Source organism: Zeugodacus cucurbitae, chromosome 2, assembly GCF_028554725.1.
Source record: "Zeugodacus cucurbitae isolate PBARC_wt_2022May chromosome 2, idZeuCucr1.2, whole genome shotgun sequence".
Lineage (NCBI taxonomy): Eukaryota > Metazoa > Arthropoda > Insecta > Diptera > Tephritidae > Zeugodacus > Zeugodacus cucurbitae.
Window position 1 is genome coordinate 50980353 of NC_071667.1, and position 22710 is coordinate 51003062.

At 33.5% G+C, this 22710-nt stretch overlaps 2 protein-coding genes across 3 annotated transcripts in view; one reads left to right on the forward strand and one right to left on the reverse strand.

The window, feature by feature from the left end:
• The window catches only part of LOC105218629 (uncharacterized), a 157997-nt gene that overhangs the window by 99451 nt on the left and 35836 nt on the right, over positions 1-22710 (forward strand). The window lies entirely within an intron of this gene.
• The window catches only part of LOC105218628 (uncharacterized), a 34777-nt gene that overhangs the window by 5283 nt on the left and 6784 nt on the right, over positions 1-22710 (reverse strand). For both annotated transcript variants that reach the window (XM_054226221.1, XM_054226220.1), the window contains exon 3: positions 762-956. In XM_054226221.1, the coding sequence (XP_054082196.1) occupies positions 762-956 (195 nt within the window). The remainder of the gene's footprint in view (positions 1-761; positions 957-22710) is intronic.

Consider the following 22710-nt stretch of genomic DNA (forward strand, 5'->3'; position numbering starts at 1 on the left):
ACAACTCATTTAATGACATGAGAAGCGTAAATTTAAATACTTGTCATGATCCATTTGGAGTTTCTTTCCAAGTACGCAGTTATTGCCCCCTTTTCAAGCGGAAGTGGCTGCTATTAAGGCAGGATATATTGAATTCTCTTTGATACTAGAGGAATAAGGAATGCTTATCTTTACTAAAGTTATCGTTATACTTTTCGATTAGACTGGTCTGGGTTCCTGACGACAGCGGAATCGTGAAAAATTTTAAAGCTGATGAGCTTGCAAGTCCAGGTATGTCTGTCTCGCTAATAGTAGCATGAGAACATATAGGAACACCTTTGTCCTATTGATGTTTACTACTGGACTGATTGGCTTCGGCTGAGCTTGGTAAGCGCTGGTCAGTCACTAGCTATTGCGTAGTCGCCAGGTTCTTCTGACATAAGGTAAAACCTATCTAAACCGGTCTACCGATCTCTTCGCCCTCAGTAAAGTTCACCTCGCCTTAGTCGTAGGTTTTTTTAACTGGCCATTTATCCATCGGGATCCACACTGTAAGGTTAAAAATCTTACCGGATACTAGAAGATGTGTTGAATCCTGGCTTAACAAAATATTGTCTTTCATAGTCTACATGTGTATCCCCTCTGGGGAACAGCCATACAACCTAACGTAACCATGTTAAGCAAGTGAGGATTTCGCTTAATAGATAAGTCTTCTTTCAATTAGAAATGTTAGCAGTATCCACAAAGTCGAAATTTATGATCTTAATACATTTTAAACTCACCAGGTATCGACTTTCCCAACTCCAGATACTCTCTTACTGAAGGACTTAGGAAATTCGTCGGTATTTCAGGTATATCCTTTTCTTGACTACCGCTCTCTTCATTTTCCAAGTCTTGTTGAGGTTCCGGTTCGAAGTTTACAGGTTCTGGGGCACGTGGCCGCTTGGCGCGTTTTGTGCGTGTTGTTTCACTGCAATCTGTGGGAAATAGAAATCAGTCAATAGTTAGGAAAATCACTTTTTTATGCTGTGAAAATAATTAAAAAAATATACATATATGAACAAAAAATATTTGGTACAACACAGCGCATCGAAGAGTTCTTGTAAGTTGCCACCGAAAAAAAAGTCATTTATACGGCTTTTCATAAAGTTTATTTTTTAATTTTTTCCAAATTTGGTAAAAACATTGTTAACTATACTCTATTATAGTACTAAATTTTAAGTTCTCTCGCTCCAACAGTACCGCCACAAAAAACTTGGTTCCGATGCTAGTTTCGACCAGTACTAAAGATGTTTTGTTGATGTCTAAAAAAAATGTATATTTACAAAAGGCTTTAAAAACTTTTCCCTTATAAAAATCAGAAATGGAGTCTGGTAATTTACATCCAAAATATAGTAACTAGGATTGGAAGAGTTGGAGCTGAAACTGATCTCTTCAGTATGTATATATAAGATTGCAGAATCCTTATCGAATCTAAATAACAGTTATGGTTGTTTTCTTCTCCAGTGTAAAACTTGAACAATTTTATTTTTTTAGGGTGTATGGTGTATAAAACTCTTCGGTCAAACTTATGTGGCAGATGTTATAAGGGGTCCATTATTTTTATTCTATATATATTTTTTTTTATTTTCTTCGAAGATCTAACTCCTTTATAGCGTCTGTAATAAATAGCTAAGCTTGACCGATAATATTCCGATTTTGGAGGCTAACTTCGAAAATTTGAGAATACAATTTTTTACTTAGGACTCAATCTCCCAGAAAAAAAAAATAAATTTTGCCGTATGGTGTAATGGTTTAGTGAATAATGACTTTCGAATAGACAATTCACCTCTGAGAGAGGATATTTGCCGTTGGCACCCTACCAACTGGACCGTCTTTTATTAATTGGAATTTCCGCATTTTTTCAATCACAGTTACATAACATTTAATCAATATTTATGAAATACTATTTTTTTTAATTTTTTTTTTTTAATTTTTTTAAACCCATCAAATTTAGCCACCACTTAGTAGCTAGCCGGCGGTAGTTGCATTGTCTTGTCTTTCAAGTTGCAGATACATATTTATTTTTATAACTGTTGTTGTTGTAGTTTGTATTTATTTTCGCGGGTATTTTAAGCTTGTCGGTATTCTGTTTAGCCACTACTACATATGTACCGCCTTAAACGTAGCGTTTTGGGTGCGCTTGCCTTCTTTGCCTCTGCGCTGTCGGCTCTTTCCGTCTGCTGCCGGCTACCAAAACAGCGCAAAATAAATGAAAAATGCACATTGTCGTGTAATTTGTGATGTAATCATGTTAGTAACGAAGTTTAAATTGCAACAAATACAAAAACACTCGAGTAATTCGCTGAGTTTACCAAGAATTGAGTAGGTAATGAGTGAATGACAGTGCGACTGAGTGCGTCAATGAATTGGTTATATTTATGTACTTGCGTTGCCACTGTCGCGAAATTGTTTTTTATTTTATTTATTTTTTGCTGTGGCCTACTGGTTGTTGACCTTGTTTGCAGTTGTTGGCGTTTTGCAACGCAATTTTAATTTTTCTTCGAGACCCCCTAAACCCTCTCGCTGTGTGAGTAAAAACAAAAAATTGGAAGCCGTTCATTGTGACAAGAATTTTCACATGAATTTTATTTTGTGCAAGAAAAAAGTTACCACAACTGATTGCCAGCAAGGTGAACGACAGTTTGGGTTTTTTTGCCTTAATTTAAATCGTGTGATTTGTTTTTATTGATTTTTATTTTATTTTTAATTATTTTCTACTTCTTTTTCTCTGTTTGCTTTGTTAATGATTTTGCAATTTTCTCATTTTTACCAACTTTTCGTTTGATTCTGCTGATTTTGTAGTTTAAGCTACGCCTGATTCTTAATTGAGTGCACAATAATGTAATTTACGTTGATTATGTTGAAGCCGATTTGACAGCACAGTGCGTTCGTACAATTTTAACTTGGCCTTAACCTTAACACAAAGTTTCTCTTTTTTGGAGTTCACATTTTATATTTACTGATTGTCGATCTTTTGATTTTGTTTAAAATATATTCAATAAAACGTCTCGTAATAATTGCTCTCTCTTTTTTCTTACAGGTAAGTCTAACAACTTCCGTTCAAACTACAATTTAAAGGTTATGTGCAATGGAAATATGAATATGAATAAAGCAGTTATGATTTCGTGAGTATCGGTGTTGAAATTGTATGTTGAGAATGTTAATGATTAATATTTTTTTATTAAATTTAATTGCTTCATCAAAGAAGTTGGAGTTCACGAAAGCTCGATGTTTTGAAATCTTGAAAGAGAAATAGCACACTTTCAAATAATTTTTCAAAACCATAATAAGCTTTTCATATCAAAGTGTTTTATATTTATTTTAAAAAATTTTTTTTTGATGTGAAGTTATGTAAAAAAGAACAAACACTATATTGAATTGAATGGTTTTTTTTGGATTTTTTTAGATCAAGGTGCCCCGATTTCGACTGATCACAGAAATTGCAGACTTTCTGAATTATTAAAAAAAAAAAACAAATTTTTATCAAAAAAAAAAGGCAAAAATAATAATTTTTTCCTTATTAGCAAGTTGATATTTCGTTGTATAGCCCGAATTTTGAAAACAGCTTGGCTTCTGATTATTTCCCGAAAATATTGAAGTATTGGACTGGCCATTTTAAACTGATAGGAACCCTCTGGAATGATTTTAAAGTGAATATGGGGCAAACAAAATTTAAAAAATTGATTTCGGACTGAAATTATGGAAGCATGTTATTCCCCTCCAGAAACTGGTGCAGAGTTTCCCTCATATCCCATAAATATCTAATTTTCAGACAAATGAGAAGGTTCCATTGCACAGTGGTTCGGCTTGTATGAAGGCGCGGTCATAAATACTTCCCGTTGAGATATCGCAATGAAATGAAAATTAGGAAAAATGTTTTAAATATATATTAAAAAATTGGCCCTGTCGGACTACTAGGTCCTATAGCTCCCATAGAACATTAATTGCCATTATATGGCAATCATGCGCAAAAATACTTCTCATGGTCATGGTCGAAGCGTCAACACTTTCAGTAAGGCTTTGTAAACAAATTTAAGAAAGCGATACACAATCTGAACTTGATTTGTCGTTATAGTTTCCCCCATTCAACCTATAAAATTATATCATATAAAAAAATCATGTAGGAAAAAAGCAAATTATCAACCAATTTAATACAGTTCATTTTTTCACTGTCATTCAACAGCCATTATAATTAGAACAAAAACTTAAAATGTCTCCTCTAGTAAACAGTACACAGATTGATATAACGACGATTTATTCTTCTTTCCAAGCTTTTTTTAGCCCAATTATAATGAGTTTGAACTTAAAAATAGTTAATTCAAAGGGCGTTATTATTTTGACGATTGCAAATACATCTGCAACTTTCCGCACCCAACTTTAACACTTTTATTACCTTAAGACTCTGCTAAATACTATATAAAATATAAATAAAGGGGGATCGCGGAGGAATACAATTAAAACTTTATGTAAACAAATAAAAGACGCAACAAAAAAGTTAAAAAAAAAAATTAGTTGATATAAAACACTTATATCACTAAAAACACAAATCACGTTAGTCTTAATTAATTTTATAAGTTAAAATAAATTCCTTTAACTTAAAAATCAATTAAAAATAATCTTGATTCGTTAACCTGAACAATTACCAGAACAATTTTTTTTGATTGCTTTAAAAAAATACAGGTATTCATGCGTTTAACTCTATTTTTAGAAAGTACCGTTAGATATTTAGGAAAACACGGTTTGCAAATAGGAAGTTTGGACAGTTTGGAAGACATCTGTATACATTTTGACAAAAAATCGTGAGATGGATTTTTTGATTTTTGGCCTATGGCGGAACCACTGTGCATTGTGTGTTTAAGTACAAAAAATTATCCATTGTACCATAAATTCTGACCAACGCATTCATTCCATACACCGGCAACGCAATCCATACCAGGGGAATACCGCCACCATACTTTTCTGTTTTCCTGGGGTATCTAGGGTTTTAGCAATGGCTTGCAGTTTATGCACAAATATTTTATATTTGGTTCAATGCGATTTACTTTTTTCATAGAGATAAATAGAATATATAGATTGTGTTTTGTTTTTTTTCTGCTGATGCTTCCATAGGGGCGAGCAACATTGAGGAGTCTTCACTGAATACGGTTAAGCCAAATTCTTCATCTATTTCGGTCATAATGGTCCTATTTGTGCGATTCGAGAAGCATTTTTTCCCGTTTTCAAAGAGTTCGTATATAACACACCATTTTTCTGGAAAATTTTGCACAATTTTGTTTTATTTGTGCAAATTTAATTAGCTATAATCAATAACTTTCTTGAACAGCTTTCGGTTTTAAATAGAGAAATGATAAAAAACTGTCAAGTGTGCTATTTCTCTGACCAACTGCGATATGCTATTTATTCAAAAAACAGCCAACAACAAAAAACTCTAATATATAATCTAATATATGTATATATGATAACGGGACACAGTTTGCCGTTACACATTGCACGACCGACGCGACTACTCAGATGAGAAATAAAGTTTCTATTTCTCTGTGCATAGTTGTAATTATCATCATTACAATGTATTAGAAAAAATTACTTCAACGAAGTTTTTGATATATCTTTCATGAATATTTGGTTTTGCAAAGTAGTTTCCTGTCGACTTCACTATTCACCGTGTTATACATCAATGAAAATAATGGAATAATTACATTATTTAGACTTTGAAATAAGCCCTGAATTACCGTATTCTATACAAACTTCCAAAGAAAGACTATCACTTTGTATATTGTATCGAAATCAGGTAATTTGAAAGTAACTTATTGGTAATATAAACAAATACTAATATTAGTAAGTAAGATAAATAGGCGCCGATTCCGATTCCAAGGCCGATCGATTAGGAATACTCAGAATTGCCTCTTTTTTTGTAAATTATTTTCAATAATAAAAATCAAATATGTATAACTCAACTTTTCGTGTCCACGCATTAAATTTGACTTTGACAGAGCTACAGGTTTACTAACTGTTGTTCTCTGTCATTCAATTGTTCAATCGACAGCCATATTTCCATAAATATATATTTCACTTTTTATTTGCATAAAAATGAAATCAAACCACAGGTGGACACTGGCTAACCCCCTTTTACCTTATGCAGTTATGCAAATAATTGAAACTGTTTTTAATGTTCACCGGTCAAGCTTCCACTTTTCATTCCACGCAATATTTACCGTTATCGAATGGACATCGAAAATACATAGAGCAAAGAACAATTGAGTACAACACGCAGCTGCATGCTGAGAATTTTTGTGTGTTCAGTTTGCAGGGTTTAATGAAATTTTTTGCATATCTTTTTGTTAGAAAGACTATAATTATAGTATATAAATTGTTTGTTCTTATGCATATTTTTACATAGAAACCTTTAAGCTCTTACAAAAAACATATATGTATGTGCAATTTCCGAGACATCGCCGAGGAAACCGCGACCTTTAGTTGCCATTCTTTTCTTGTACAAAGTCTAGTATCCGCATAGAAGAGAGCCTGTAGAACAGCTCTTCTTCGACTCTTCATTACAGTTTCTGCAGTAATAATTGTATGGTATCCCCAATATCTCTGCCAATCAAACAGTGTCCCGTTAAAACTCCTAGAGTTCTTATATCATTTTCTTACTTTTTCCATCCAAATTTCAATAATCGACAAGTGCGGGCCATATTCCATTCAGTCTATGTTTTTCTGCTTTTTGAGCAAATTATGAATTATTTCCACCGAGGCTTAGCAAACTCTATCATCATATTTGTCGATTAAGTGTTTACAAGTGTTCAGATGTATACCTATATACATTCCCTCTCTATCGAGTTCTAATTGTAACGTGATGTCTAATCTGCCAAGTTCGTCTGCTTCACAGTTACCCGTAATATCGATGTGTCCTGGAACCCATTGCATGTTTATTGTAAAATAGGAAGCTAGTTCTACTAACAGTTCAAGATATACTTTTACTAACTTCGAAGAAACTCTTAGAGACTTTAGTGATTTCAAAACCGTTCGACAGTTTGTGAATATAAATATATATCTTGTTGCACCTTATTGGTCAAAACAAGAAGACATTCTTTCATTACAGTAACCTCCACTTGATAGACATTACAGTGATCTGGTAATCGGAAGTCCATTCAGGTGTCTATCTTTCTAGAAAGAAACCACCACACTAGTTTATCCAGTATGGATCTGTTCATATAGAACCTCGCCTCTTTATCCACCTCGCCCCTGTTCCATTCCTTTCTAGAGGGGAAGGCAGTGAATTAAGATTTAATTCTACAGGATTACGAAAATACGTATTATTGGTTATAAACAGGAACCTACTAAGTATACTATAATGTCCCTCACTAAAGGTAACTAGTAGGGAAGATTCCTCCCGTCCAAGTGCCGACTGCGCTGCCACTTGCTTACAAAATAAGTCACCACACCAATATACCAAATGTCATAATCGGCTTAACCACTGCTGTGTAGAGCCAATGAGTTACTCGAGGCGATAGTCCCCATTCTTTTGTAGTTACGAAGTGCTGTATCAGCTTTATTTACCCTAAAGTAGGGTTTTCAGCTCCCTGTCTAAGGTTAGTTTGGTAGCTTGCTTTTTCTTCTATTGATGATATGGTACCATCAATGGTAATGGTGGTGTAAAATCCGGATTTATGGACCTCGGATCTCTATGTGGTAATTTTCCTCATCAAAAACAATATTTAATATCCTTTGTTGAAAAGTAGAATTTAAAATACGGATTCAAAAAGGTGCATTTAGTGTTTGATCGTTAGATGGACTATAAGTGCGTACATTCCCATATATTTGAATACCTACATATGTACATGAATTTGTATATGAATTTAGTCTGAATGAAGTTGCATATTTTTATGACTTCCCATATATTCGCGTTTTTTATAAATACTTACTCAGTACTTCTAATATACTCTCATATTGTGGCAGCTTATTTTTGTGTTTCCTTCGCATTTTACTTATTTTGCGCAAATTTACTGCATTTCCTTTTCGAATTAATCAGTAACGCAAACATTGACTGCCATTCATTTTTGCTTATAGCTATCGTATCTATATATATTTATTTGTTTATGCAAAAGATAAAAAACGATAAAAAAGCAAAAACATTGCAACAATATTACTGCGAACGAAGTGCTCATGATGATAATGATGTCAGCTGCGGATGCCACATAATGTTATGACATCCGTTGGCCGCTCTTCAGTTTGCTGTGCTCACTCATTCACCAGCTTGTCTATCGGCATGCAAATGCATTTTGCTGGTAGTACATTTTGTTCGTGGCATCACGAAATCGTTTTATAATGTTAAGCGGATGCTTTAATGTCGAAAAATGATTGTAAATCGAAGCGCAGTAATTTTAATGAATTCTCACATGCAGACTTTAAAGCACGTTTGAGCATAAATTTGTAATCAATGGCGATTATATGTACTTCCTTTATACCTTTAAAAGCAAGTTTGCAAGTAGTTCGTGGAGTTATGGAGTTATGGGCTTATTCTGTGATTGAAAATAGATTGTTCACAATACTTGATTAAAGCAACCGAAAGAACAATCGTTAATTGTTTGATGTTTCAAAGTCGGTCTGATCTATGTTCTCAGATTTTTTCAAATGTATATCTAACGTGATTGCCATGTTTTGAGAGTTTTTATTGTATTCCAACTGGTACGTCGTTTCAATCCTCAATATAATTGTGTAACGACATCTCCTTTCGATTATGTTAATCTTAGATGCGTTCCTTGCCTGGAGAGAGATAATTCCTCTATAATGATCAAATATTCGCTTGAATCCATTTTCTGGCACATTTTCAAGCCCGATTCTCCTACAAATATATTTTGAAAACATCAATATCTTCATCCGGTGTCGAATGTATTATCAATCAATGAAATATAGTGTTCTATTCGTCTCTTTTTCTCGCAATTTGACGCTAATTGGAAACACCAAGGGAAACCAGTTCGCTTTCCACTTGATCTTTATAATATAGTGGAGGTCTTCCTCTTCATATGCCCCCACCAGCGGAACCGCCTTCTTTATATTCGCTGAACTGTGTCTATGTAGTCGTATAACTCGTACAGTTAATCGTTCCATCGTCTATAAATATAATAAATCTTCCGCAAAACCTTTCTCTGGAAAACTCCTACTGCCGTCACATTGCATATTGACATCGCCCACGCTTCTATAATATATAGCAGGACGGGAACAATGAGCGACTTGTAGAGTTTGGTTTTGGTTCGTCGAGAGAGGACTTAATTTTCAATTGCCACTAACCAAGAAAATTTCGTATCATCTCAATGACAATGAACTATTTATGGAACCCAATCTTCAAAACACAAATACATATATAAACTTCACAGCTTTCAAATAACTTTTTCGTGGTATACAACCTTGTCCCTCAAGTTTTTGTATTTTGGAAAAAAAAACTGTATAAAAGGTCTTTCGTGTGTAGATGTTTACTGTTTATGAAAAATGTCGCTAATATCAAATTCGATGAGTGTTGTCCGAGTTCTCATTTAAAAGTGATTTGTTAAATTCCGTACATAAGTACCAAAAAAGCTATATCGTCTATGGACTTCCAAAAATTACTGGAGAAAAGTCAAAAAATCTATAAAATGAGTTCTATGGGTTCTGTGCGAGCTAACGATCGTTTGTAATCCCAAATCATAAAAAGGTTCTGGCGATTTTATTTTGAAGTACGAAATTGTGGAAAACACCCCAGTTACAAAAGATTAATGTAAAGTTTCGAGACTTAGAGAGAGAGTCAAAAGGGTATGGAAATGCCTCTTTTTTAATATCTTCTCTGGACCGGCTCTGGGCGATGGTTTTTAATTATCAGACTTGAAGAGAATATTCAAAATTTATTCGACTCTCCGAGACTGAGACTTTCTTTGAAGCAAAAGACAAATCGGCAATCGACAAACGACAAATAACTAACATATTAACTATATTGAATAGTTAATTCGTCTGACAGAAAATTTGTTTTTCTGCTGCTTTCATAAATATAGATGTGGAAACTGCTCTGTTATTATGTAAATATCATTATTAAGTTTTCTTACAGCTGCAGTTAACTCTAAGCTTACATTAAATTGTAAACCGTTATGTGTAAGACTGTCACGCGAAATTCAGAATTCCTTACACAAATCCACTGCGAATCTAATTCCATGCAGTTGTTTGCCTGCCAGAAAAGCAGGTGTGTGCTAATTTGCGCGCTGCATTTTGTAAAGAAAAAGTTAAAAATCAGAGATTGTTGCTGCAAAGTTGCCACATGCGTGTTGTAGCCAATAAATTATATGGTCATTGGATTGTGGGCACTGTGGATTGGCATACATGCACTGTGGTCAATTTGCTGAAACAAAGGCATTTAATATTTCCTTTCTACCTTTCATTTGCCGCACACAATTACTTCCACAACAATAAAACTTAAATCGCAATAATCGTAAAATATAACTTTTTATTTTCACTGCGTTTTTGTTGCATTTATTTGCTTTAAGTGAAAATAAAGTGTGGCCGGGATGGCAATTCCAAATGCAATTTAAATAAATCAGATTTTTAATTACATTAAAAATTGTGAAATTAATATTGAAAATTTGCACATTACAAGCGCGCTAAGGTGTCTGATTAAACCGCTGACACCGCCAACAACAATGAAAACAAATGAAAACATTATCCACAACAATAATAATCATTAACTATGGTCAGACCAAAAAGTGCGCAGTACGCAGAATATCCTTTCATACACACTCGTTTTAGTGCTGCTGCAACAACTATAGCTAACGATAATCGCAGTAAAAATCACAACAAAGTGTGTTTTTAATATACCCCGCCCACATTGAGTACATACTGTGATTATGTGCATTTGTATATTAGTTGCATTTGTGTGAGTAAGTGTTATTGTTGGTAATTTAACAGACTCCACATAACTGCTCAGTAAGTATAGAAATTATTTTTATTTTCTAATTTTAACAGCGTTTTTGAAATACTTTCGAATTTACTCCTTCTCGAGCGCTTCTCGGAGAATCACGCATAGCTTGATTTTTTTTAAATGTATAAAATATAAAATTCGTTCCATATAAAGCAGACAAAGGCACTGCCGAAGGTTCGAAGTGAAATATGAAATGTATCAAAAGTTCTTTTATTAAAATATTTTCTATATAATATCAACTTATTAAGAATGCTTAAGGTGGAATTTTTAAAATATATACAACCATATATTTTATTTAAATAATTCAGTATATCAAAGATACATATTTAAACAATTTTGGGAAATTTTTATTTACAAATTCCGAAAACTCAGTCGGAACTTACATTTCGTATCTGCGATCCAAGATTGACACTATCATCCTACATACGTCTGAATGAGAAAATTATATAATTTACCTAAAATTATAGATAATCCGAACTGCATCTTGAGAAGTGTAAACTTCTAAAAATAATCGGTGGTCACAAGATGTTATTGACCCTTCTCGTACATATTTCTCAAATTTCTATGATATATAAACTTACATGTTGGTGCCTGTCTGCACCTTTAGGTCTCTCGTTAGAGTTTAAAAAATTTTCATTATTTTGATGTTAAAATATTGAAACTGATTGAACGAATAATGTTTTCATCTCAAAATCTAATCTTTGAGCCTATTGGATTCACTATCTTATACAAGATGGGGACTTATTCTATTTTTGTGTGTTCCTACTCAGTCGAGAAGATTACACCTAAGCATATCATTTTTAACAACATTTGAGTAAAAGAGGCATAGTTGTCTTCATTCAATCTCCAATTATCTGGTCTTACGCGTTTTTTTTTTTATAAATTAAATATACTATACACTGGAATTCAGTTAATATGTCTCCTTTGCTATTCTTAATACAATAACTTGCAGAAAATAAGAATTTCATTACACCTTAAATAATAAAATCATAAGTTGGATTGACTTTAGATACGCAATATCTCCGACCGAGACTGTGATGAAAAAAAAAAGTTGAGGATTATGTATAGTAGCGTGAGACACCAATTATGTCATGAATCAGGCGGTGAATTCGATATTAACTATACCTTGTAGAGTAAGTGCATATTGATTGTAGTCGAAAATGTATTTTTTACAATAAAGAAAGCAATGATACATTAATTAACTCTAGATAACCATTACATAATTTTCATTAATTTTGTATATTTTCATATTTTTTACGCATATTTTTCCTGCTGGGTACATTGATTTCTGCAAATGTCTGTTCACAACTAAAATTAATTATTTAATATGTTATTAAGCGGTTGGATAATTCGGACGCATATTATTACTGTAGTTCGTAAATATAAATATATGTATGTATGTATGAAAACGATTTTCACTTCGCCAATTTATTTCATTTTAATTTTATATTTTAAAGTATAGCAGGCAAGGCTATTTAACCGAAATGCGAATATTAATTTGGAATTCACTTCATACTTATTAAATTTTCAACACTGCATGTTGTGAAATATAATATTTTGTTTGGTTTTGAATAAAAGATTAATGAGTTTATTTAAAATTAATTTATCATTTTGTTAGCTTTGCAAAAAATATTTCAACTAAATGCATATAAGGAAGTGAGTTTGAGGTAAATATCTCATTACAATATGCTTGTGGCAGTATGATCTCTATATTTTGAGATTATTCATCCAATAATTCATCCAAATATATATTAGGTCTACAACTTTACTGCCGCCGTTTTTTTTGTAAATTTAAGGATTTTTTTCACTTAGGACAGCCTCACCGTACGTATCCGGAAGCATTCGATGAGCCTCAGCCGCACTTTTCTTGGAATTAAAAAAGAAAAGCAAAATTTCCCGCAAATGTCGAGAATTCAAAAAGTGACATTTTCAGTTGAGAATAAGTTTGGGATGCAAACAGATCTCTACAAATATTTTGTTGGGTTTATGTTGACACAAATGTCCAAGATCGGTATAAAAAAAATTCGATTTAATCGACCAGTGCTTGACCCTAGAGACATCTATTGGAAAACGGCGCAAGCAAAGTTGTAGACCTAATAATACAAATGTAAGGGTCTGTTAAAGGCTTGAAAAATTATATTTAAATATTCAACATACTTGGCATTGATCTCAAGTATTCGATACCATTTTTATACCCTGAACAGGGTATATTAAGTTTGTAACACCCAGAAGGAAGCGTCGGAGGCCCTATAAAGTATATATATAAATGATCAGTATGTTGAACTGAGTCGATTTAGCCATGTCCGTCCGTCTGTCTGTATATGTACGAACTAGTCTTTCAGTTTTTAAGATATCGTTTTGAAATTTTACAGATGTTATTTTCTCTTCAAGAAGCTGCTCATTTGTCGAAACTGCCGATATCGGACCACTATATCATATAGCCATACAAACTGAACGATCGGAATCAAGTACTTGTATGGAAAACTTCCGCATTTTACTACATATCTTCAAATCGAAATTTGGTGTGAGTTATTGCTCATAGAAATAATTTAATCTCCGAAAAAATTGTTCAGATCGGTGCACTATAGCATATAGCTGCCATACAAACTGAACGATCGGAATCAATGGCTTGTATGGAAAATTTTCGCATTTGTGGTGTATCTTCACGAAATTTGACATGGATTACTGCTTCAGGTAATAATATAATCTCCGAAGAAATTGTTCAAATCGGTTAACTATATAACCTTAATGTTTCTAGCAAACAACCCGGCTAAAAAGAATTAGTAAAATGTTTTCTATTTTTTTACTTACATTTTCTTACATCTTTAGATTTTTAAACACATAGTTACTAAAAGAAATGCACCTGTGAGGGTACAGCCGAAGTTAACGTTTTTTCTTGTTTAGTAGGATTTCACTTTTCTTCACAAACAGGTCTTAATCTCGCTGATTACCTACCCCTTCATTGTAGCTAAATTTATTTTCAACGAATTTTCTCTGATGTCCGAGAGCAGAAAGAGGTCGCTAGGAAACATATTCGGAACCCGGAATCAATTTCATGCAATTTAGCCAACGTTTTTCAATTATTTGTGACACTTTCTCAAATGAGACGAGTTCTCCGTTGTTTATTTATTTAAATATATTAGTTAGCTACCAAATTTCTCGTCCCGCATTAAAGAGAAAACTATGGTCGATTGTGGCCTATTTATTAAAAAAAAAAAACCTTTCAAACCTCAGCTCTCAGTTGCTGCTGTGGTCAAACTCTACTGTATAATAATATAGAATAGCTGCAGGCGGTTGTTAAAGCATTTTGAAATGTGAATTTTTTGTAATCAATTCTTATATAACAACACATAAATAACCGTTAGGCCAGTTTGCACACCCATTTGCTACTTTGTTGTTAACTATTGGCGCTCGCATACGTGCAGTTAAATAACGCTTTTTCTTTATTCGCCCAATTTTGCATGCGGATACGAAAACCAACTAATATTCAATAGTAAATACCCCTTATTGACTTATGTTTGTGTGAGTGTGTACATGTACGCGGCTTTTGACAATACCCAATTCGCTAATCTAAACCAGTTTTAATTCGTTTTACTATTAGTATGTTTGAATTTTCCTTGTTTTGGGCCTCTACTTGCAAAACTGCGGCACATAACGCATAACTTCTGTGCAATAAGTTCCTGGAATTTTTTTTACCGAGAGAAACACTAGTTAAATTGATGAAGAATTAAATTAAAATATACATTTTTGCCTGATTTCCTTCAATTGTTAAAAAATAGTTCAACAGAGTCCAACTTTCATTACCGAGAAATAACCGATCATAATTATTGTTATGCATTATATTTTCAGTAACGAAAAATATATTCGAGAAATTGCAACAAATCGTCGCTCTTTCGAAATGCTTTGTTCTTTCGATTATCAACATTATGGGAATATTGTTATCCTTATTCGAAAAATTCATAGGAGGTATAGATCGAATGTTTCTATTAACGTCATTTACTCCATGTCCGAATAAATTAGTTTTACTATTGGATCGCCCGCCCTTGGAGCGCTGGACACCCTTAGCGTGACCTTGCCAAGTGGACAACAACCAGCACCTGTGAAGTTTCGAGATCTTTCTGTATATCTAAAGGGAGGGTCCAGCTGCAGTCTCTTAAAAAGGTTCATCTCGCCGCAATCATTGGTCTGCTTACTGATTAATCGTCCAAGCATTTCCTGCTTCAATGTTCATCATTCGCCAGACACAACTTCGGCGAACCCAGCGATGTGACTGGAATCGTCATTATTCCTTAAGAGCTTTATAATAGAGTCCACTTTGTGGAATCGTGCGGGTTATTTTGTCTAGTAGGAGTATTTGGGTGCCACAAGGTCAGTCGAAGCTGTCTAATTGAGATTCTCTGCAGTTGTGGAGATCCACACCTTGACCCAACCTAACTTATAACGTACTGACTTTAGAACTTCCAAGGTATCAATTTGTCTTTGAATAACGACACGATTTAAGAAGCTCAATGACTTCAGATATGTAGTTGAAAATAGAAAAATTCTATAGTCTATGATTCATCTGGTGGACCGTGGACTTTACATTATTTTTTATACTTGAAATTTCGAAATGGAAAAAGAGTAAATTGTGGATTAATATAAACATTATTTATAAATGTTTTTTCATAATATAAGAATGACTTTATGAATAAAAGCATTTTACGGGTACTTTTTCAACATATGGTGTGATTACCTACAATGCAAATAGTCTAGTCCCAACCCGAAAACGAACTCAAATACCGCTTATTCGAAGCATATATGTAATACTTATGTTTATGTATACAACAATAAAAACAACAAAGTAATAATGGTAATAACCGAATGTGAACACTCCACAAAAGTCGTGACAATATAAAATCCCGGCCTCAAAGCTACGCGCACTCTAAGTATTGGCAAAATCCTATTTGAAAAAAATATAACAACAACAAAGCAAAATTGAAATACGAAAATTAAGGCGGAGCACACAAATAAGTACAAGTACACAACAAACAATAGCTTGACGTTACAATTTTTATTTGAATAGCACGGTTAAAACCCGCTTTGGGCAATTGTTTCAGTTGCGCTTTAATTTTTTGTCTGTACTTCTTTTTCTCAAATATACAATTTTATTTAAATATCAAATGTAGCGCACACAAAGCAAAGTCATTGTCTATTAATTCATTATTATTTTAGAAAACTTTTTTTTGAGTTTTTTCTCTTTGTTTCATTGAAATCGATAAGTATTAAAATATTGCACAATCTCTTAGAATTAAAAAGACGGGCATGTATTTTACAATACATTTGAAGCTTCTATGATTTTAAGGCTGTTACACGATAATGTTGAAGAGTTTTGGCGGGTTTCAGACAAACGCCTTTTAATTGCTTTTAGAGAGCTAAGTTCTTTATAATTAAAATAGCATCCCTACTGTGATGAAATTTCGGTTTTTAATGCTCATTTAAAATTAAATTGACTTTAATCATTCATTCACAATGGTATGTTTTGCTTTCCTTGTACAGTTTGTTTCAAATCTATAAATTTTGTAAGTAAAGTTGTGGGTTGTGCTTAGAAAAACTTGAACGTTAAAAAACCCGAACGATTCATGGTTTACCGAGGCCTCTATAAGAAATCTAAATGAGGTAATTCAGCAAACAGTTTCATGTAATTTACCTATGTTAAGTGTAGTAAATCAAAGGCTAAATCTTGCGGTACAAAGTAAAAAGAAACACTGTAAGCTCTCCATTTATAATGAGATATTTGAGATCATCACTTTATTTTTACACTCACATAATTTTTAATTATATCTCACCTCTCACATATTTATTTATTTTTTCATTATTTTTTATTTAATTTGTGTATCATTTGATTGCAATCTGCATAAGACACATTCACAATAACGCGAAGACCTAATGATGTGCTTGCTGATTGCCGAAGGTGTGAGCTGTCTGAGATGCAAATATGATTTTCGTTTTTTGTTTTTTATTTAAATTCATATGTATATAACTGAGTATAAATATATTCGTATGTTCATATTCTTGCTTTGTTTGGTCGAGCAAGAAGAATGGGTGTAGAAATAGTTGTGTGTGCTGTTTAAATATTTAAATCAGAATCTGGAACCTGGGTGAGGCAGTTTGCGGACTTTGAAGTCAATTTGGGAAGCTTTCAACACGCCAAATACGAACGAGAATATTTAGAAGATAGTATATTGTTTGCGTTTGCTATCACACATAACATTATTTTTATTTTAAGTTATTATTGAATATATTTCTCATCTTAGTAGTAAGGTGTGTTTTTTTAGTGGTATAGAATTTTTAATTTATTTATGACGCAGAAAATGCAATGATACAGTTTTTAATAATTCGATTTTGCAGGCTTAATTCGAAAAGGAACAAATTACTTTTTTTCTATTTACTCAATCTCTCGAAAAAGGAATTGGTCCAATAGTTCACGAAAAAGTGATTTTTTCCTATCGAGTTATGAGTATATATTGACTAAAAGAGATCCCATTTTTGAATTTTACATTTGTTAGAAAATAAAAGGCTGTTCTAAATATCTACCTTGACTATTTGTTCAAATTTTATCGGAGGTAATTAATGACTCTATACCATATATTAAGATAAATCTTTTTAAGACCAGTTTATTTTTCTACCGTATAGTCAACTAACTCATTTCTATGGGAATATGACGGACCCAAATATAGCAATATATGTACAGTAATTCCCCCTTAAGTGCCCCTTCTTAACATGTAAGACTTTTGAGACTCTTAAGCGGGAAAGGCACTTAAATAAATCCCGCTTAAGTGCCTCGAGGTACTTACCAAGCTTTTTATTTTCTTATATTTTTTCTTTTAGAATTAAAGTGACATTTATTTCATATTAATAACAGAAATACTTATTAATAGCAATAAATATGAAAAAAAAACATTATAAAACTATGTATATGTTTTCCTTTTAACAATTCTCAACGCATTAAAAGTCAATAATATGAAAAGGCACTTAAAAGAGGAAAATTGCAAACAATTTTGTATTTGTGGCTTAAATATTACAAACATTTAAGCGGGAAAGGGACTTATGCGGACCATCTTAAGCGTGGGAAATTTAGAGAAAAAACAACGATGTCGAAAAATATGGTCACTTAAGCGGGAAAGGCACTTAAACGGGGGGGCACTTAAGCGGAGATCGCTGTATTGTATGTATATTTTTTTTCTAAGGGATAGAGGGTTTAATTCATATTCCACATTTAATTTTGTCTTAAATTCCATCTAATAGCCTTTTCCCACAGGACTTATTTAATCCCGAACCTACTTCGCTCGATTAAAGCGCTGATTTAGATCGATTACCATACAAAAGAAAAATCTCATTTTACTACATTAATTTTTAATCGAATTAAACTGGAATGAAACTCTATGTGTAATTGCCCCTTTAAGGTATTTGTGGTTATTGATAAAATAACAATCAGCTGATTGTTAATCGAGTAGCCGGATGTGCGAAAGGCTAAAATTGGTTTCTCAATTCTAATCTTAATGCACTAAATTTATTTGGCTGTGTGAAAAGGCTATAAGAATACTGTGACTGTTTTGTGAATGAGTAATTTCTGCCTTTTAGAGCTGTAATTTCTCCTACAAGCAAAAAAAAAAAAACAAATGAAATATTTCATAAACGAGACTCAAGCCAGTTTTGGATTTACAAATGCATTTGAAATATTTTGGAGTTTGGTGTGGTGGCAACATTGTTTATACAATCCTATCTCCAAAATTGCATTTAAAATACGAGTAATTAGCTAATATCTATCTAATCTATGCTCTGAAGTCTTAAACGGGGCGACCAGCTGCATATATCTCATTCAATCTGAGTGTTTAAACAAAAAACAACACAAGCTTGTTGTGTTATTGCCATAAACGGTTTCTAACAAGAAAAATTAAGTAATCACTAAATTACTTGAGCCGCAGTTTAAGTTGTACGAACTCATTCTCATTAGTATAAATCATTTTGTGTCGCATCGCGAAGTCGCCATCACACAACTTCAACTTCTCTAAGGAGTTACATAAAAGTGGGTTTCATAAATGGCGGCTACATACGACCTGCGAAAAAGCGCGAACGAGCTGTCCACACATTATATACGCTAATAAAACTTGAAAGGCTTAAACAACTTAGAGAGCTTCGTATTTGAGAAGAAGAAACATTTATCTATACTCTACGTAATGTCGTAACGCTTTTCCGTTTAGGCGCGCACTGTCTGCCGGGCAGCAGCAACAGCGTCAGGCGTGATTGCCATAATGCTTAGAAAATACTAGTATTATGGCCACTTAGACAATGTCGGCAAAAAAATAAACAGAAAAGATTGAAAGTGATTAGAAAGTGCAACTGTCGCTTGTAAATATATCCGCGTTCGTGTCGGCGCGTAAACAAGTCACCAACAGCCGTCGGCGCCGCTCACTTACTCATCTCTCACTTCAGCTGCGCAGCAACCTCAGCTAAGTACAGTATTTTCCTTTTGAATTATGCAAACTAACAAATGCAATTATTCGCATAATTATTTAAATTGAAAATATGTTCGGCTGTGGCAGGTAAGAGCGCGCGGCATAAGCGCTTAAAAGCTTGTAAATCATTTAAGATTTCAAAACAACAAGCAAGAGGAGAAGCAAAAATGGCTAAGGAAGTGCTGACGTTCGAACGGAACCAAATTCCCATGTTAGAGGAGAATAATGAGTGCAAAACTTTTGAAAATTGTTTTCGGAAATTATATTGAAATTCACGGCGGAAAAATACTTTTTTGATTACATGTATTCGATACCATGTCGAAAAAAATCAAATTAGGGGATCTTGGATGTTCTAGAATGGTGGTTGATAGCGATATGATTAAGAATAGTATATGTAATGGCAGGGGCAATGAGCTATATTGAAATTATTCACAAAACTGCATCAGTTGGTCGGGTTGACTTAAATATTGGGTCTAATAATACAGTCCGCAGTGAATTTGAATTCGAAAAAATGTATGGAAAATGATTCGATTGCAAAATTTCATGCCGATGATTGTATTCCACCGAAAACCTGTTTTACCACTTAGTAAAAAAGAATAACTGTTATGTCGAGCGCAGAATGCATCCTTATTTACTTTAGATTCCATTGTCTGGTCAGGCGTCATATTATGATGAAGATTCAATATCCATTTGGGGCTGGGAATTAATTGCATAAATTGGTCTCTTGGTGGTACTTATTGTATGGATCTCATTCGGAATATTTATTGTGAAGTGTATTATCAAAACTTCAAAATGTTTTTTGTTAGTGTGTTTTTGTTTCTTGTCTCCAAAATACCAATTTAAAATAAAATTTAGTGTGTCATCAGCGATCGTTTACATAAATACTAACAAATGGTCTATTTCTTTTAAAACTCCCATACTCACTTACTAACTGATAACTTTCGAAGAAAAATCTTGATTTTGAGAATTCAATGATTTTGAAATTACCATCATCTATGAGCTGAGGAAAGTATTTTATCAAGTCGGTAAGTGAGTTCAATTCCATCGAAAATTTTAGTTTCGATAAGGGATAATAATGTAGGAAGAAGGATAATCCTTAAATGGCCAACTATAATGACAGACTATATTGTGATTGACCTTGAGTAGTCTTTACAAATTTCGGTATCATCTTTTAATTATATAATATTGTGTATTATATTTAACAATTTCCAGAGCTAGTGCTCTATAATTCTATTGCAAGCTCAAATAGTTGATCCAAAAAACCATAATACCGTGCGTGTGGCATCTTAATGTCAGGTATAACAAGCTCTAAGCCAAGTCAGGCAACAACAGGTCTCGCGATAAAAAATGAACAAGTTAAGTGATCTGTCTGAATGAATGAATGAACGAGCGGCTGAATGGGTCAATAGGCGAATGGGCCACAGCAACAAGCAGCCAACATACGCACGCGTATCTATTGCACTTGCTTTTGACTCTCTCCTCCCCACTGTAGTTGGCTGAGCCGCCCCGTTTATGCAAATGATCACGTGTTTATCCAACTGTGTCTAACAAAGTGAAATGAAGTGCTTGGTAGCTGTTTAAGAGATGCCTCATTTGCTTGTTGCCACTGCTGGGCCACTTGTGTTTCGCTGTTATTCTGCACTGTTATTTTTGCAACATGCAACTATCGCGAATAATGCATGTACGTATGTACAAATATAAGTCCACAAGTAAGTGTTGTTGTAGCATTTGTCTGATGGTTTAAATTGCAGCACTCACTGTGATTTAATGATCCATTACAACTGACGAATGACGGGTGTGAGTGCACGATGGCAGTTACGAGTATGTGTGGCATTTGTTTCTTTTTTATTTCTGCATAATTTTCTATGTCTTATCTGTATAGAAAAAGAATAAAAAAATTCAACGAAACAAATGCGAGAAGATGAATGGCTTGCGAGCTGTATTAGATATGGGAAAATGGCCAATAATTCAACCGGTGTGTGCAGGTGTAGCTATTTGTTGTTGTTTGCTTCAATTGGCTCATTCAATATAATTATCGTCTCTTTTGTTTCCCATAAGCGTTAATTCGTCATCAACGCCTGAAATTTCGTCCCACACGCATAAATTAAACGAATAAAGTTGGATCTCAATTTGTATTAGGTGAGAGAAGTTTGGTCTTCAATACTTTGTTAGTTTGTTAATTCATCATTTATTCATAAACATTAAAAATGTAATAAAAATTGAGACATAGACACGAAGCCTACATTTAGTATGTACTTTCCCTGAAGGAACGCAAGAACTAGAATATTAAGTAATTTTCATATATTCTGTTAACTCTGAAAATGTTTTTTTTTATTTATATACTCTCAGAACGTATTGCAGATAGTAAAATATGTGGTTCAAAATTTCTGAAAAGTGGGCGTGGCCCCACTCTAGGTCTACAACTTTTCTTCCGCCGTTTTTTTGTGAATTTAAGTGTTTTTTTTTTATAAAAACGGTTACAAATGTCGATGAGCCTCAGCCGCACTTTTCTCGGAATTAAAAATTTCGGATGCAAACAGATCTCTACAAATATTTTGTTGGGTCAATGTTGTCACAAATGTCCAAATTCGATATAAAAAAAATCGATTTAATCGACCAGTGCTTGACCCTAGAGAAATCTATTGGAAAACGGCGGAAGCAAAGTTGTAGACCTAATACATATCTCACAAGGTACTAAAGTTATATAAACCAAACTTACTAGAGAAATTTTAGATTTGCATTGAGATAATAACCATGCCTACCCACCTAACGTTTGATAGGTGCGTTAATTTACAAAGGAAAAACGTTGGCATCACTATTTTACAGTGAAGAGCGTACATGAAAACTGCCTCATGCCGATAAAAAAAATTTAAAATTGGCGTGGTGTCGCAAATTTTTGGGTCAAATCAACGATATCTCAGGAATTACTGAACCAAATTCAATTAAATTCGTTTTATAACTCTCTCTTCGCACCCTGGTGTTGCGGATGGACATGGACAAAATAGGTTCACACCCACTCTTACTTCCCGTATAACAATATTTTCAATTCCATCTGATTCGCTCATTTATCAGTAGTTAAGATATCGGAACAAAACTTTGCACAAATATTGTATATATATTGTGGCATCGCCCGTCTAAAAAGTTTTCAAGGCCCCCAGCAACCAGACATGAGGACCTCAGTGTTTGTGGCCAATTTTTTCCGAATATATTGGTAAATCACTGAAATTTTGGAAACAAAATTCGGTAGAGATCTGT